Source organism: Sebastes fasciatus, chromosome 19 (genome assembly GCF_043250625.1).
Source record: "Sebastes fasciatus isolate fSebFas1 chromosome 19, fSebFas1.pri, whole genome shotgun sequence".
Lineage (NCBI taxonomy): Eukaryota > Metazoa > Chordata > Actinopteri > Perciformes > Sebastidae > Sebastes > Sebastes fasciatus.
Window position 1 is genome coordinate 10,335,373 of NC_133813.1, and position 16,130 is coordinate 10,351,502.

At 37.7% G+C, this 16,130-nt stretch overlaps 2 protein-coding genes across 3 annotated transcripts in view; both read right to left on the reverse strand.

The window, feature by feature from the left end:
• Positions 1–436: 436 nt before the first annotated feature.
• Positions 437–11,207, reverse strand: slc31a2 (solute carrier family 31 member 2). 2 transcript variants are annotated; one of them, XM_074616767.1, is made up of 4 exons: positions 10,868–11,207; positions 5,934–6,000; positions 2,898–3,126; positions 437–2,081 (listed from the first exon to the last, which is right to left on the reverse strand). In XM_074616767.1, exons 1-4 carry the CDS (start codon positions 10,979–10,981, stop codon positions 1,916–1,918), a joined length of 576 nt encoding a protein of 191 aa, XP_074472868.1. In that variant the 5' UTR covers positions 10,982–11,207; the 3' UTR covers positions 437–1,915. The 2 variants fall into 2 exon arrangements, with proteins under 2 accessions (XP_074472868.1, XP_074472867.1); XM_074616766.1 differs by lacking the exon at positions 10,868–11,207 and adding an exon at positions 6,164–6,208.
• Positions 11,208–12,413: 1,206 nt separating this feature from the next.
• arrdc1b (arrestin domain containing 1b) overlaps positions 12,414–16,130 on the reverse strand; it is a 41,358-nt gene continuing 37,641 nt past the window's right edge. Inside the window, exon 8 of the mRNA XM_074616765.1 lies at positions 12,414–15,943. Within this exon, the coding sequence (XP_074472866.1) occupies positions 15,879–15,943 (65 nt within the window). The 3' untranslated portion in view covers positions 12,414–15,878. The remainder of the gene's footprint in view (positions 15,944–16,130) is intronic.

Genomic DNA, 16,130 nt, shown 5'->3' on the forward strand with positions numbered 1-16,130 from the left:
CCACGAGTCTCCCCTTTACAGACATGCCCACTTTATGATAATCACATGCAGTTTTGGAGTAAGTCATAGTCAAGTCAGCGCACTGACACACCAACAGCTGTTGTTGCCTTTTGGGCTTGAGTTTGTTATGATTTGAGCATATTTTTATGCTAAATGCAGTACCTGTGAGGGTTTCTTGACATTAGTTGTCATTGTTTTGTGTTGTTAATTGATTTCCAATAATAAATACATAGATATATTTGCAAAAAGCAAGCGTATTTGCCTACTCCCATGTTGATAAGAGTACTAAATACTTGACAAATCTCCCTTTAAGGTACATTTCGAACAGATAAAAAATGTGTGATTAATTTGCGATTAATTGCGATTAATTATGGACAATCATGTGATTAGTAACAATTAAACATTTTAATTGAATGACAGCCTTAGTGATCAGACATATTTGAAAAGGATTTTATTGGAATTACTTGTAAAACTAGTTAAAAATACTCCGTCTCAAAAGAAGAGGAGCATACTCCAACAGAACACATCCGAGATGTCAATTTCAAGGTTCTTTTCTGAGTGGGTTCGTGGTTTGTCAATGATTGCCACAGAACCACATGATCGACTTTCCCCGTCCTCTAACATGCGTGTGAGAACCAAGGTGACAGATTAGAGAAGTTTACAAGCTAGAATCATATGATTCAGTTCCTGAATCTGAGCCCTGTCTGATGACGTCTGACTGTGAATCTAAACTCCGAGCGTGAGTTTGATTTAAGTTTAACTCAAAAACACTGCAAATCAATATGCAATACTTTGTTGTTGCTCGCAAAATGTTGCTTTTTAAGCACTCAAAAACATAAAAGTCTTCAGGATGCGTTTCACTTTCAAGCTGCAGTAGCAGTGTCTTATCAACAAGCTCTCCTTTTCTCACTTTGATCATCTGTAGTGTTAAAACACCTTGTTTAGTAAAATACTGTGTAGTAGCTAGAGAAGTCTGTTATGGTAGACCAGAAAACCTACAATACACAAATTACAGAAACAAACGCAACCACAAGCTTTGCATGACTTCCCCTCTCTGAGTTGTGTTGTACCTCTGCTGTGGACAATTCCAATCCATTTTAAGATAAATAAACAGAAAGATAATAGTTTAAACAAGCAGCGCTCCCTCCCCTGGATACTGAAATCCAAATTTCAAATGCATTACTCGTTTAGATGTTAGCAACTTTGTATTTCCAGTTAAAGTGTTTCCAAGTTAACAACTGAGTCCCGAGGCCACAAAGCAAAGAGAGACAGAAGACTGAAACAGGCGACGGACAATCAGAATGATTTTGTGCATTGAAGTTTTCACATCCAGATGAGTGTTATGCGACAGTAGTGTGCGTTAGGCTGAATTCACATCAAATCAGGCGTTGCGGCGATTACTTTTAGTTACTTGAAAAGTAGTCCCGGTGCAGTGGGGTAACATTTTCTGACGACATCCGTCACAAATGGTGACCTCATGAGTTGAAACTATGGCTGGGATCTATAGCTTGGTTACGTGATTAGCCACCACAGGCCGACGTCGGGTTGCGCTTCTCCAAAACTTTTCGCTGCAGGCCTCTGTGGTTTTTTTGGCACCCCAGCTGCAGGTTAAACGCACTACCCATATTCAAATGAATGGGAGGACTGGTGTTTTCAACGCAGCGCCTGATTTGGTGCAAATGCAGCCTTAGTATTGTGTAGCTCATTCTTCAGTTTACAAGGACTTCCCCTCTCGTGCACTCATAGTGTTAAAAATCTTCACAAACATTAACTGCGCCCAGAGGAAAAAACACGCTGAAATTAGTCAATCAAGTAGTTTCCCATTTAGTATCCAGAGCATAAGATCCTTTTAACTCGGGGGGGGGGGGGGTGAAAAAGGAAAAAAATCCATCCTCTGCCGGAACTGTCCATACCATCAGATCCGACCCAGGAGAGGGAATGAGATGAAATAACCGAGGACGGAGCCCGCGATGACCCCGAGGAAGATCCAGGTGTTGTAGGACATGACACACAGCATCAGCATGTAGCCCAGAGTCACCTGCAGCATGTGGAGGGCTGTCTGGATACCGTGCAGCAACCAGCTGCAGATGAAGGAGAGGAATACATGAGTTACACCAGGTGCAATACATCTATATGAGAGGATCATTACCTCCAATACTTTATTCAGTAAAACAGTGTGAATTCAGTCTGTCAAGATGACGGCTTTTGCAAGTCAAGGACTTAAGTTACATATTGTTTTTGTGTTCAATCATTATGGCATAATAGGTGACACTTTTGACACCATTTAACAGAAAGGGAGGCCAATGTTCAGTTTCACATATCCAGTATATAGTGTGTGAGAAACACTGAACTCTGCATGAATGCAGATGCACAGATAAAAATCACAAAGCAAACCACGCACAGGAACAACAGGACGCGGTGGAATGATACGAGGCTCAGATATATCACTGCTGTTGTGCAGCTTAACCCAAATGACGAACCTATAATATTCACTGAGATCACTAAACTCTACACGTTTGATTTATCAAAAAACAAACTGCCTCATCGGGGTCAAGAAAGCACAAAGAATATGACTGCTTTTACATGTAGGATTTCATGTTGACTGCTATGGAAGCCCATTTCTGCCATTAAAAGAAAAAATAAATAAGAAAAGTTAGTCATGATTTAAAAAAAAAAGTACATGGTATGTCAATATTTTGACATTGAATTTTGAAATTAAAGGACTGCACTAATTATCATTTGATCTGCTTCCAAATTTTTTTTTATTTTATTTTTTTTTTAGCATTATCTTATATCCATTATTTATATTTTACAGCAAAATCTATGAGAAAAGACTAAATTATCACATTGTAGATTATGTTTACTTCAACCTAACTGTATTTCACAAGGACCCTGACCTGTTTCTGGTGTTTGGATCCGTAGGGGGTGACTCCATGGGGGTCAGCGAGGATTCGGAGGGGCTGCTTTCCAGTGCGGATGTGCTTTCGCTGCGGGAGGATGTAGCGGCGGTGTACAGACACGGAGGCTGAGCCAGCTTAGATTTACTCCCCAGCCTCACCCTCCACACTTTGAGCACCTCGTAGAAGACCGTCAGCAGAAAGACCACCAACACTGACAGCACCATCCCTGGGGACACAAATACACCACACAGCAATGGTATAATAGTTTTGAATTTTCAATTAGTTTTTATTTTATTTTAGTTTTGACTTTTCAATTTCATTTTGGTTTAGTAAGTTTTCAGAGCATGTTTGCTAGTTTTAGTTTTTCAGAAAAGTTTAGTTTTAGTTTTTATATATTTAGTTTTAGTTTGTTTTTGTTAGGGTCAGGTATAATGTCTCAGAAGTATGTAGCTATATACATGCAACATACATGGTTGGAGAACTGTGTAGGAATGGCTATAATGTTTATTCTTCACGCTACTTTAGTGAAGCAATTGCAGCATAGCGTTCATCTGGAATGACAAGTCTGTTCAATTTCTGTGGTTGAATGTCACGAGAGTTGACGGGAATTCATTCCGTCTCCTTTTTTCAGTAGTGACATATTATAGCTAAAAAAAACTAAAACTGAAATGAATTTACGTTCATTTTTATTTTATTTTTATTAGTTTTATACCCAGGCAATATCGTTTTAATTTAGTTTTAGTTTTTCTTAAAGGATATAGTTTTTATTTAGTTTCAGTAAGTTTACTTAATATATTTTTCATTGCTTATTTTTGTTTTAGTTTCAGTTTACTATAATAACTCTGCCACACACACACACACAATTAACTCACACAGTTGAACTCAGTGTCATAAAATCTCTCACTTAAAGGTCTAATTGATAACATTTTAGACAAATATTTAAAAATAATAATACATCCACAGGGCTTTTAGAAAGTATGGCTCTTCCTGAAAAAAAAATAATATTAGGATTGTGAAAAAAATTTTTGCCAGGCCAAAAATAAATGTTTTGTTTATCTCTGTGTAAGATATCTGACGTTTGGTTCCTACTTTTAACAAAGCTTGTGAGCCAATAGTAAAACAACGTTGGCATCACGTGATACCTCTGGGTCGTCGTCAATTAGTGTGGACAAAACGGATAAATGGCTGAGACGGTAAGTGCCTGGCAACCACTTGTTGTGAAGTAAATGCAATGGAACGGGGGAGGGAGAATGAAACATCTAGTAGCTGAATGTTATCAATGTTATCAATTGCACCTTTAATGCCTTAATGGCATAGTTCAACACTTTCTTGCCGTATTAGATAAGAATCACAACTTATTTTCTAATAATAATTCTAGTTAATTTCATTGAGGCTCAACCAAGTGTGACGCCTGCACTCTACTACATGCCACAAAAATGTATTAATTAGTACATTTCGATCCAACTTGGCTCTTCGTCAGATCAGAACGCTTCAGTGGAAACCACACCCCATGTTTATACATCTGTAAATCATACACACAATAGGCAAACTCTATTATGGCAGGTGTGGTTCATCCAAAACAACAATTAACAATTCAACAAAGTACATAGAAAAGGTACATAGTAATACTTCTAAATATCATACATACTGTACGTTATATTGAAATTCACACATCACATATATCACAATCACATATATCAGAAACTACATATTGAATACATGTTTGAGTCTAAAAACCCTTCTAAAAATATTATCTAGAATCCAATCACAATAAGGAAAAAAGACACACCTGTTGTATTTTTTCATTCAACATTTTTTCAAATCTGTGTCAGAGTCCAGAAAACTATAACTATGTATAGGAAGAGCTATCATGGTACAATCACCATTACAACCGAATGTGTTAACACAGCATTAAACAGAGATGCACTGAGAAGTTTGGCATAGTCTGTCAGACGAAAGAAGTGGTTTCATAGATAAATCATGTTTATAGTCCTCAAAGTGAGGTACAGCTCAGTAATATATTACTGCATCTCGGTCACAATTCTTTAATAACCAAATTTATTCGTATAAAGTGCTCCAGGGCATATTTTTGTAGGCCAAACATGAAGTTGGCATCGCCTTGGTTCCCTCGACAAAAAGCCAATGGCATTTTGCTATTGGGTTTTGGATTATTGCAGAAAATAAGCTCTGTAGCAAACACACATTTATGATACTTATACATTTTGTCCAGCAAGATAATCTTCACAAATGAACACCACTTGTGTGATTTTTGACGCGGGAACGGAATCACCAGTAGTAAAAAGCGAGGCTGTAAAGGCGGACGAGTTTAGTAGTCTCATTAAACCACTTGTTAGCAACCGCCTTTTTAAAGACACATAAAAGCTTCAAAATTCACAAGTGGGATATTTATTGATGTATTTTATCTCGTAGATCAAAACGTTAAAATCTCTTAAGCTTGTGTTAACCACAGACCTTATTTCAGGCATCTAACTAAAAAAAAACATTAAAAAAACCCATTGACTTCCTGACGAGGGAACCAAAAGTGCTAAAATGCTGACTCATTTCTGGGTTTTAGGACTCATTCCTGCAGCACTCTATTAGCTCCAAAATCCCGGTATTGGTCAGGCTCCAATACTGAACACACAGTGAAAACGATTATAGATCATGGTGCAGGAGTGGCTTGAGTCGTTCCTATGGATGTTCTGGTTAATTTTTTACTATGAAACCAGGTCAACGTTTGAATCCACTCTAACTGATGTGACTCCAAAACTGATGACAGCTGCTACGCTCCACAAATCAAAAGACTACCAACTTTTCAGAGCCCTCTTTCAAGCTTACAGACCTGAAATATAGGCTTCCAGTGGAACATTCCTATTAAAAATACACGAAAATACACAAAATAGACGTTATATAAACTTCTCCTAATGTCTATTGACACACAGTAGGTTTTAACCAGATGAACTGGTTCCAAGAATTTATTAGTACTGGGAGAGGTTCGTCTGGAGTGAACGGCTGCTCTCCGTGACATCTTACCTGCAGGACCGTGCACATCCCAGAAGTCAAACAGCAGCGTCACGCTGCTCGACACTCCAAAAGTCATCTAAAAAGGAAGATGAGAAAAATATTAAAACCTCTAAACGGCTGTGTGCGCTTCACTGGGTAACTGCTGAGCTTAAAGTAGGTTATGATTAAGTTTAAAGGCACCGTTCTAATTCATAAACATAATGAAAGCAGGGAATAGGTGTTACAACAACGCTGCTGACCTCAGCCTCTTTCCCACCAAGATCAGTCATGTAAGACTGAGAGCTACTGCACTTCTCTGTGATCAGTCTCCTCCTCCCTTTTCTGGTGCAATGACTCAGAACGTCTTTGATTACAGATCCAAGCACACACGCATTTTTTATCTGTTCAAAATGCACCTTAAAAGGAGATTTGTCAAGTATTTAATACTTTTAACAACATGGGAGCGGGCAAATATGCTTGCTTTATGCAAATGTATGTCTATATTTATTATTAGAAATCAACTAACAACCCTCACAGGTACTGCTTTTAGCATAAAAAAATATGCTCAAATCATAACATGGCAAACTGCAGCCCAACAGGCAACAACAGCTGTCAGTGTGTCAGTGTGCTGACTTGACTATGACTTGCCCCAAACTGCATGTGATTATCATAAAGTGGGCATGTCTGTAAAGGTGAGACTCATGGGTACCCATGGAACCCATTTTCATTCACATATCTTGAGGTCAGGGGTCAAGGGACCCCTTTAAAAATGGCCATGCTAGTTTTTCCTCGCCAAAATTTAACGGACGTTTGGAGCGTTATTTAGCGACAACCTAGTATGACATGGTTGGTACCAATGGATTCCTTCAAATTCGTCACTTCTAAGTGTAAAAATAAGCTTCTCACTGGACTCAACCAAAGCCTAGTCCTGAGTTTGACCCACTGATCCACCACAACCTGGTCCATGTGCAGTCTTTGTCGCTCTTTATATGACTAAAAGTATATTCAACTTGGCCGGGTGTAGCCGAATAGCTGCCGTGTGACTACTCTCACTCGGGTGCAAATAGACACTCTGTAATAACACATACTTTTAAACAAAAATATTTGCATTTCAGAATAAAACAAAGGCAGATAATAAACACCATGGATCAATAAAGAACAGTATAATATATGCATGAAAAAAATATAAAGACATACTTCCATAATGTGAAACTGAAGAAAAACCAAACATGCCTGGGAGAAGTGGCGTTCTACTCCTTCTGTTTCTAAACTTGTATTGTGGGATATTCATACTATGTGCATGCAGAATTATCTCCATACTTTCTATGTATTATGCCAGACTCAATACCTCCTCTGTTCTACATATCATTTTTGGGATTCCTTAAACTAAAAAAATTTAATTTACGTTGTTCCGAACAAATACCTATTCAGCTGATCTAGCCCCACAATTACAGGAAGCATTGTACCACAAAAGCACACTCTGTTCTGCCGTGCTGCCGTCGACGTGTGACGGACAGAGGAATGTACTGTTTGTGTGGGTCTGTTACTCAGTCTGCTGCCCGGTCCCTGCCAGGCTCTTGCCAGGCTCTTCCCTGCTAAGTCACCACCTGTCCTGGCATGACATTTCTCTCACCAGCAGCACTGTAGTGAAGGTCTACACAGAACCTAAAACCTCCATGTTCCACGTCCATTCATTATTCGTTTTTATTTATTTATAAATAAATCAATAAACCAAATATTTAACAGCAACTCTAGTAATAATCCATTAATCATGTATCAGGCATAAGGCCACGCATCCTCTGGTTTGAGCTTCTCAATGTGAGGATTTTTTCTCTTTTACATCATAGTAAAATGTATATCTTTGAGGTTTTAGACTTATGGTTGGACAAAAAATAAGCTATTTAAAGATATCACCTCGGTAGAGTCGTTCCAATACAAATACCAGTATCGGACGCATTTCTGGCCAGTCTATGCACCGATCCAGTACCATAATTTATGAACCCAGAAAAAAATCAAACTTGTTTAACCGGAAATCAGTTCTTCTTTGCCGCTCCAAAACAGTAGCTTTCACTGTGCTGTCGCCCTGGATGAGTCATGGCTGCCGCTGGCAACTACTGTTTTAGAGCAGTGAAGCAGAACTGATTGCAGGTAGTTTGTCACAGCTGTCAAATAAGGATGCACCGATTTTACTTTTTCAGTCCCGATACCGACAGCGATACCTGGGCTTTGGATATCGGCCGATACCGAGGACCAATCTGATACCAGTGTACTGGATCATTGTTTTCCTAACTTTGTAAAATAAAATGTGATGAATAAATACATAGATAAAATTTTACTGAATTGTATTAAAATAATAAATCGTACAGAGCAACTTGGTAAAGAATCTTCAAAATTAACAAGAATTACAATTCAAGTGTAAACCTTTTTAATGCAGCAACAAGTTGGTCAAAACTTAAAAGTTACAGTATGATGTACATTTTATACAAACATAGAATTGAATAGATCGGCCCCAATGTCTCCGATACCCGATCCAGCTATTTGAGTCAGTATCGGCCCGATATTCGATCCGGTATCGGTGCATCTCTACTGTTAAATAATAATAATAATAACTATATATATATATGTTTTTAGCACGCTGGTTTCGGATCGGTACGTGGTATCAGCAGATACCGCAAGTTTAGGTATCAGAATCAGTATCAGGTGGGACAAAAAGGGTATAGGAACATCTCTAGACATTGGGCTCTGAGAAAATGTGATGGGCATTTCTCTAGTTTTCTAATATATATATTTTTTTTGCAGTTTTAGTCCATGATATGCTACTGTGCAATAAATGTTTTCTCTTCCTGTCATGTGAAACAAGAAAAAAAACAAAGCTTGAGAGGCATCCGTGTGGTTTAGAGGTTTGAGGTGCATCATGTAAACAGGATGAACCTTATGATAACATTGTACTAACTGACCACATTAATTGCTGCTCGGAAAAGTCGGTTACGTCACCACACCAAAGTCTACAAACACGAGCAGTGAAATGATCAGACTCAGGCTGTAAAAAACAACAACAACAGTTTAGCCAGATTATCGAAGCAAATTCACATGGAGGTAAAAGCCAATAGTGAGTGCACTTGTAATGCGCCAGGAAGTCGGTTTAAACTGCGATGTATGTCTATACTGGTTATGATTGCACCATTCTCCTTTTATTTGTTCTCCAACTACGTCTGGCAGAACAAGAAACCTGTCTGATTGTGTAACCGCTCAGGTGTCTTGCCCTGTCAGACTTCTTTTTAGTGATGTCACCATGTTCCCAAACCTCAACAACCGACTTAGTGAGTACAATGTTAAAATTAGAAATGATGACCAACCCCGCAAAAATATTATTTGCTTGGCTCTGATGTGTCAGCAGGACAAGAACAAAAAAAAATAGTTCTGCAGAATAATGAGTTATTAACTCGCTGTCATTTTTGGTTTTATCAACCTCTAAAATCAAATTATTTTTATGTCAAGTTGTCTTACTGAAATAGAGACAAACATGCACAATTAAATATAGTGAAAGGTCAAAGCAACAAGTCTATAAACAGTGCCAAAGTACTGTAATAGCGATAGAGAGGACAGAAGTATTTTGAGGAAGCATGAACTCATCACAGAGAGAGTCAAATATAGACAACTTGAGTCAACAATCCAACTCAAGGCCAGGCACAGTGATCATTGTGAGCTTATCTTTCAGGTCGCCTGAGAAAACCAGATATTTGTTTTGTTTGCCAGATGAATGTTGAAATTGCAAACAGAGAGTGAAAGTAGTGTTTCTACCACAAACACCTTCAGTAAACTTTCCAAGGAATTGCATAAGTACGTTGGCACGCTGTAGCCCACATGTACTTTTACATACCTGCTGAGCATTTTCCGAGTGCATGCCAAAACTTTTGATTTTTTTTTTTTTCAATCTGCCAGGCAGCTGTTGGTTGCCATTCAGTCAGCAGCAAATACATTTGATCGATGTATATAAGTTCAATTTAATTGTCATTTCAACCATAAAATATTATAGCTGAGATGAAACATTGTTTTTCAAAAGTCATAACTTTACGAGAAAAAAGGTTGTAATATTATGAGAATAAAGTCATAACTTTAAAAGAAAAAAAGTCGTAATATTACGAGAATAAAGTCATAACTTTACGAGAAAAAGTCGTAATATAACAAGAATAAAGTCATAATATTAAAAGAATAAAGTCATAATATAACGAGAATAAAGTCATAATATTGAGAAAAAATTCATAACTTTCCGAGAAAAAAATTCGTAATATCACGAGAATAAAGTCGTAATCTTACAAGAATAAAGTCGTAATGTTATGAGAATAAAGTCATAACTTTACGAGAAAAAAAGTCGGAATATTACGAGAAAAAAGTCGTAACTTTACGAGTAGAAAAAAAAATAACATAAAATTACTACTTTATATTATGACTTTATTCTCATATTTCAACTTTTTTTCTCGTAAACCTATGACTTTATTCTCATACTATTATGACTTTGTTCTCATAATATTGACTTTATTCTCAAAATCTTAGATTATTTTTTTTTCCCCTCAATGTGGCCCTCATAGTCCCTCGTACCATTAGACCTACAACAATGATAAATACAGTTGAAAAGATTAAAAAAACAAAAAAAAAACAGTTATTCATTTCCACTAATTTAAAAAAATAAATAAAAAATCCACAGGGAGCCACTGGAGAGGTGCTAAAGAGCCACATGTGGCTCTGGAGCCTCAGGTTGCAGACCCTAACCCTAGTTAAATACACCTTTTGCATGTCTTTTGCAAGCTGTGACAAGTAGCTAGAGTCAAAACTGGATGCATTGTCTCTGTGGATCAACAACTTATAAGCATGCATTATGTTCCTCTTTGTTTATTATGGTGTGCTCGCTGTAGTGCATATCACATGTTCCCACACACTGCCTGACATACAAACACACAACTTACGGACATCATGGTGAACTTGCTGCCACAGGTAACAGCTGTTATTGACTCCAGTCTCCCATCATAGACGACTCTAACTCGGGCTAGATGTTGTTGCTCGAGTGAGGTGTTCAACATTAACAGCCAGCGTCCCAGCTACTCGCTGCAGCGGAATGAAGCTACCTCCTGACTTCAACACAATAAACAGAGGGGCTGATGGGTAATGGAGTTTTTCCCAGCAACTTGAATGAAAGACCCAAAAAAGAGACTAAATAAACCAAAATAATGATTAAAAGTCGCTCGGAAACTCTTATGTTATCGTCGGTATCGAACGGGGTGGGTAGGACTGACCATAATTTGCATTATAACCAGTGTTTAGCTAACATTAGCGGAGCAATGTAGCCGTAAGATAGCCTCGAAATGCTGCGCATGCGCAAATCGAAACTACATTCATCACAAACACGTGGATCACGTGGTTAGACGGAGATAGCCGAAAACACTCGTAGCTTTTCGGCTACTCAGGTTGTAAAACAAAGTAGTTCCTGGAAGAAGGCTGATTATTACTTGAGAGAGATAACCAAATCATAAATAAATGAATGAATAAATAAATAAAAAGATAGATAAATTAATATATATATAAATAAATAACTAGATAGATATATATTAATATATATATATATATATATATATATATACACATATATATATATATATATATATATATGTGTATATATATATATATATATACATTTATTTATCATTATTATTATTATATTCTAGGGCTACAAAGTTATTAACTTCCTTTCAACTTTTTTTTAAAATTTAAAAAAAAAATAATAATTTCAATTTATGTCCCACATTTGAACTGCAAACACACTCAAAAATTCTTTAAATGTTTTCTGAACTGGTCTATCTATTTTATGTGAAATGCATCTCTGCAGTTTCTATATATATATATTTAAATGTATTTATTTGTATTATTATTATTATATTATTATTATTATTATTATTATATTCTATGGCTACAATGTTATTAACTTCCTTTAAAAAAATGTTTTAATTTTTTTTTATTTTTTTCCCGTTTTGTCCCACATTTGAACTGCAAACACACTTAATAATTCTTTAAATGTTCTCTGAACTGATCTATCTATTTTATGTAAAATGCATCTCTGCCGTTTCTATCAAAATGGATGAAGTGCTGCAGCTGCCTGTCATCTCAGCTTCAGCAAACATGTTTATCCCAGCGTCATTTTGGTTTTAGTCTCCATTGCAGCAGCTTCTACTGGCTGCCCTTTTGTATGTGCAGCTTTAATACACACACACCTGTGGTTGCGCACATATTTTCCAGAAGGACCATTTACACTTGGATCTAGCTCTGGATCAGTGGTATATGTTATTTCAGCTGTTTTAAGTCTGAACAAATTGAAATGTTTGCTCTTATCATGTAATGCACATTTAACGGCATTGTTGTTGAAAGGTGCTATAATGTTCACTGTTTCTTAAAAGAAAAGGAAAATTTGTTCCCATTTCAGAACTGCAAAGCTGATTGTTGACATAAACAACAAAAACACATCATATATTTTTTTTATTGTTATACTGTACAGTACAACTGATTCTGCACTGTATGCTGAAATATTACATTTACTGATCGAGGTGCTGCTATTAGTATCTGCATACTGCACCTGTAAACAGTTTAACGAGTAGAAAAATACAAAACCAGACAACCACTCATCAATATGTGAGGGGGAAAGAATGAAAGAAAAAAAAAAAACACAGAACAAGTGGGGCTTCATAAAGCTATAGTACCTTTTGGTGGAGAAAAATGAAACGGAATCAGGATCGATGAAGGCAGCGTGAAATGATGTCAGGGAGTTGCTGCTGCTGCAGCCTTTTTTGGAGATGAGAGGAATTGCACATATTTTCTAAAACAAGAATAAAAGTTCAACAGGTTTAAGGTCCAGTGTCCTCACCGTTTTTTAAAAGCTACATTTGTATACATCAAGTGCACTTAGCACAGTCCACAGGAGAGAAACCAGGCTGCACGAGCGCATCCTGACAGAGAGGAAGAAAGTCCATCACAAGCTCCTGTCAGAGGTGGCGGGAATCCAGATTGTTTAAGGCATGCATTCACAATAATGTAGTTTGGGTTTCCAACAGTAACATCGGTTTGTCTGTGGAAATTTCAGAGTTTGATGTGTCTCCCAAAATAAAAAACAAATTCTGGCAAACATGCGGCAACATGATATGTAGTCAGGAGCCAACACCAGCACTGTGATTGTTTTTCTTTTCCTGAATTCACAGAATGGACTTGTACTAAAATGTGGTAAAATAAGACAAACATCGATAGTCACACAAACATTCAGGACAGCAGTTGTGCTTAAGATCTTCAGTGGGGTTAGTTTCCCACAGAAAAGTGACAATGAACATGTGCTGATGCTTTTGCAGCACAGTACGGGCTGGGTGATATGGTTCAAATCATTAGAATTATATAAATAAGGATGTTTACTGTCATCAAGCTATGACACATTATGACAAATGTACGCAAAATCAGATATAAAATAATCACTGTGAATTCTGTTCTCCTGTTATGAAGAGAGACATGAATTAATTTAGACGAGATGCATCTGTGGAGTGATAACATGATACGATCATATCATGAGACAAGTTAAAAATGTGGAATTATCACCCAGCCCTTGTACACAGGCAAAGAAAATGTCTCTAACAGATAATTTAACACAGGCGTGGAATCACAAATCAATTTGAAATTGTTAAGTTTGAGTGAAAACTTGTCCAAACACATTCTATTTTGCACACACACACACACACACACACACCCACACACACACACATACACAGTAGACGTGCACTCAAAAATCCATGCAAATTGTAAAAAGTGCTGTGTTATGCATATGTATGTTTATCATCTGCACCGACTGAAATTTCACTGATGTAACACTAAAAGAAAGTTAAGGCAACAAACAGGAGAAAAAAACAACATATTGTCTCATTCAGACTGAGACTGAAACCATGACCCATCACATCTCAAAACAACAAGCATCTCAAACCTCAATATCTCAGTTCTGCTCAACAAACACTCAATTTACAGTACACAGCAGACCTCAGTTGGTGCATCCCAGAAGCAGGGACTCAGTGAAGTATTTCAGTTTGCATTGCTGATTATGTTCAGCTCCAGTGTCAAGACTTGTTGAGATAAACTTGTAGCAGTGATGACCACAAGAGGGCAGAGAGAGACTGCGTCAGTGCTACAGTCCTCACATCCAGCTGCAGCAGAAGTGAGCCTCATCTGCAGATAAACTCTCCGCTGAATACAAAACTGGTGTCAAAAGCAAAACCTCTCAGTTATATGAGGCAACACATGGTGGCAGTGCAGACGATTAATCTTTTCCAAAAAGAGTTTGCACATGGTTTTATGTGTCAACATAAATGATCTTGTCTAGAAACAATTTATTTTTAAAGGGACTGTATGTAAGTTTTTACATGTATAAACATTTTTAAATTGTTTTTTTTTGCCAATGTGTGAACAGGTTGTGACCTAACCGAGCTGGGTTTCCTCTATCAGCCTGTAGACTGCTTTTAATGTGAAGAATGTGCCTTTATTTTCAGCTCCGCTACGGGGCTAACAGTGTGCAACCATAGCTAATGTTCGGTTAGAAATGGAGCCCGTCTTGCAAAAGAGGAATGTGACCGACGTCGAAAAAAAACAACTAGGATCAACATCAGCCGGGCCTTCAATTCATGGAGGGACCTTCGTTTGGTAATCTAACATTACGGCCAAGCATTAGAATTATATAGTGATATTGCGGTTTTAGCTGGCTAATGTTGTCAACATGATGCCTGTCAATCACGTTCAGTCTTGTGTGTGTCGGTGGTATGAGCAAAAGCGTGGGCAACAGGACGCTGACTGTCGTTGACTTAATGGCCATAGGTGTCACTGTTAACGAGCAATTTCTGATTCTTTCATAAAGCCCCTTTAAACATAAAAATCTAAATCCAATCCAATTGGTCATGTCTTTAAAAGCAATGTTTAAAAATATGCTGATTTTAGTGTGACTGGAATTATTTATATAACTACAGTATCAGTATTTTTAAGTTGTTTTTATTTGTTTTTACTGCTACCTCTGTTTCAAGTAACATGACTGAGAGGTGTTGCTGGGACACTAATCATCTTTAAAGCCCTCTATGTGTAGGATTCAAACAGTTTCTGACTGGCAACTTCAAGTGGTATGATAAAACAAGACACCGTAGCAGACAGCAATGCATGCCGCTACAGTACACAGACACGGCGGTAAGTGGCGGTAAGTGCCTGGCAACGACTTGTTTTGAAGGTAATGCAATGGAACGGGGGAGGGAGAATGAGACATATTATGTTGTCATGTTATCAATAACACCTTTAAGATGCTATAATCACAGAAAAATCCTACACATAGGGGTTTTAACTAGTCAAACTAGACAAACCACAACCTCTGGCAATAAGTTCTCCAGCATGAGAGCTCTGCCCCGCTGCTGATGAGGACAACTGAGACACAAACGGACAGCGGTGGACCACAATAACAAGTGCACAATCCGAACAAGACTACAAAAGAGGCCACTGTTTGATTTCGTCAAACATGAGCCTCCAGTAGGCCAACATCATTTTCCGAAGGCATCACAGATGCAAAAATCCATTGAAAAAAAACAAGATTTGACTCCGGCCTATGAAAGAAAACACGTCCAATCACTGAATATTCTAAATGATGATCCAAAATACTTCTTTTAGGCACAGTGATGTTCACCCGTTCTGTCTGACACTACCTGATGGAACACAAGGTGAAATTAAAACTTAGATTCCATATAAGATATGATCCCTTTTTTATACTTATTCGAGGACGAAGAAACAATCTTTGGGGGGTTCAGGGAGGCTGGAGTTATCGTCCATCCTCTTTAACCCGCCGTGTCTCTGTCCTGATTTGTCGAGAGGCGAATGCAGACAGGTGTGGGTGGGCGTGGCCATGATGCGTCATCGCCTGCTTCTTCTCTACTGTCTACTGTTGAAACTGGAGTTGGCGCTACTGCAGCTTTCCTCGTAAGTGGGTGGGGGCTCTATAACACACAAAGACAAAAAAGAAACAGTCAGTTATACAGTTGAAGTCCTGCCCCTTCTTCGAACCTCTGTTCCACTAGTAACTAGTAAAATATCTCTTTAATGGATCGTCAATGGATTTTCTCATTAGGGTTTCTTTCATCAGTCTATCTGAAATGCTCAAACATGTTCCGGGAGTTTTAGGGC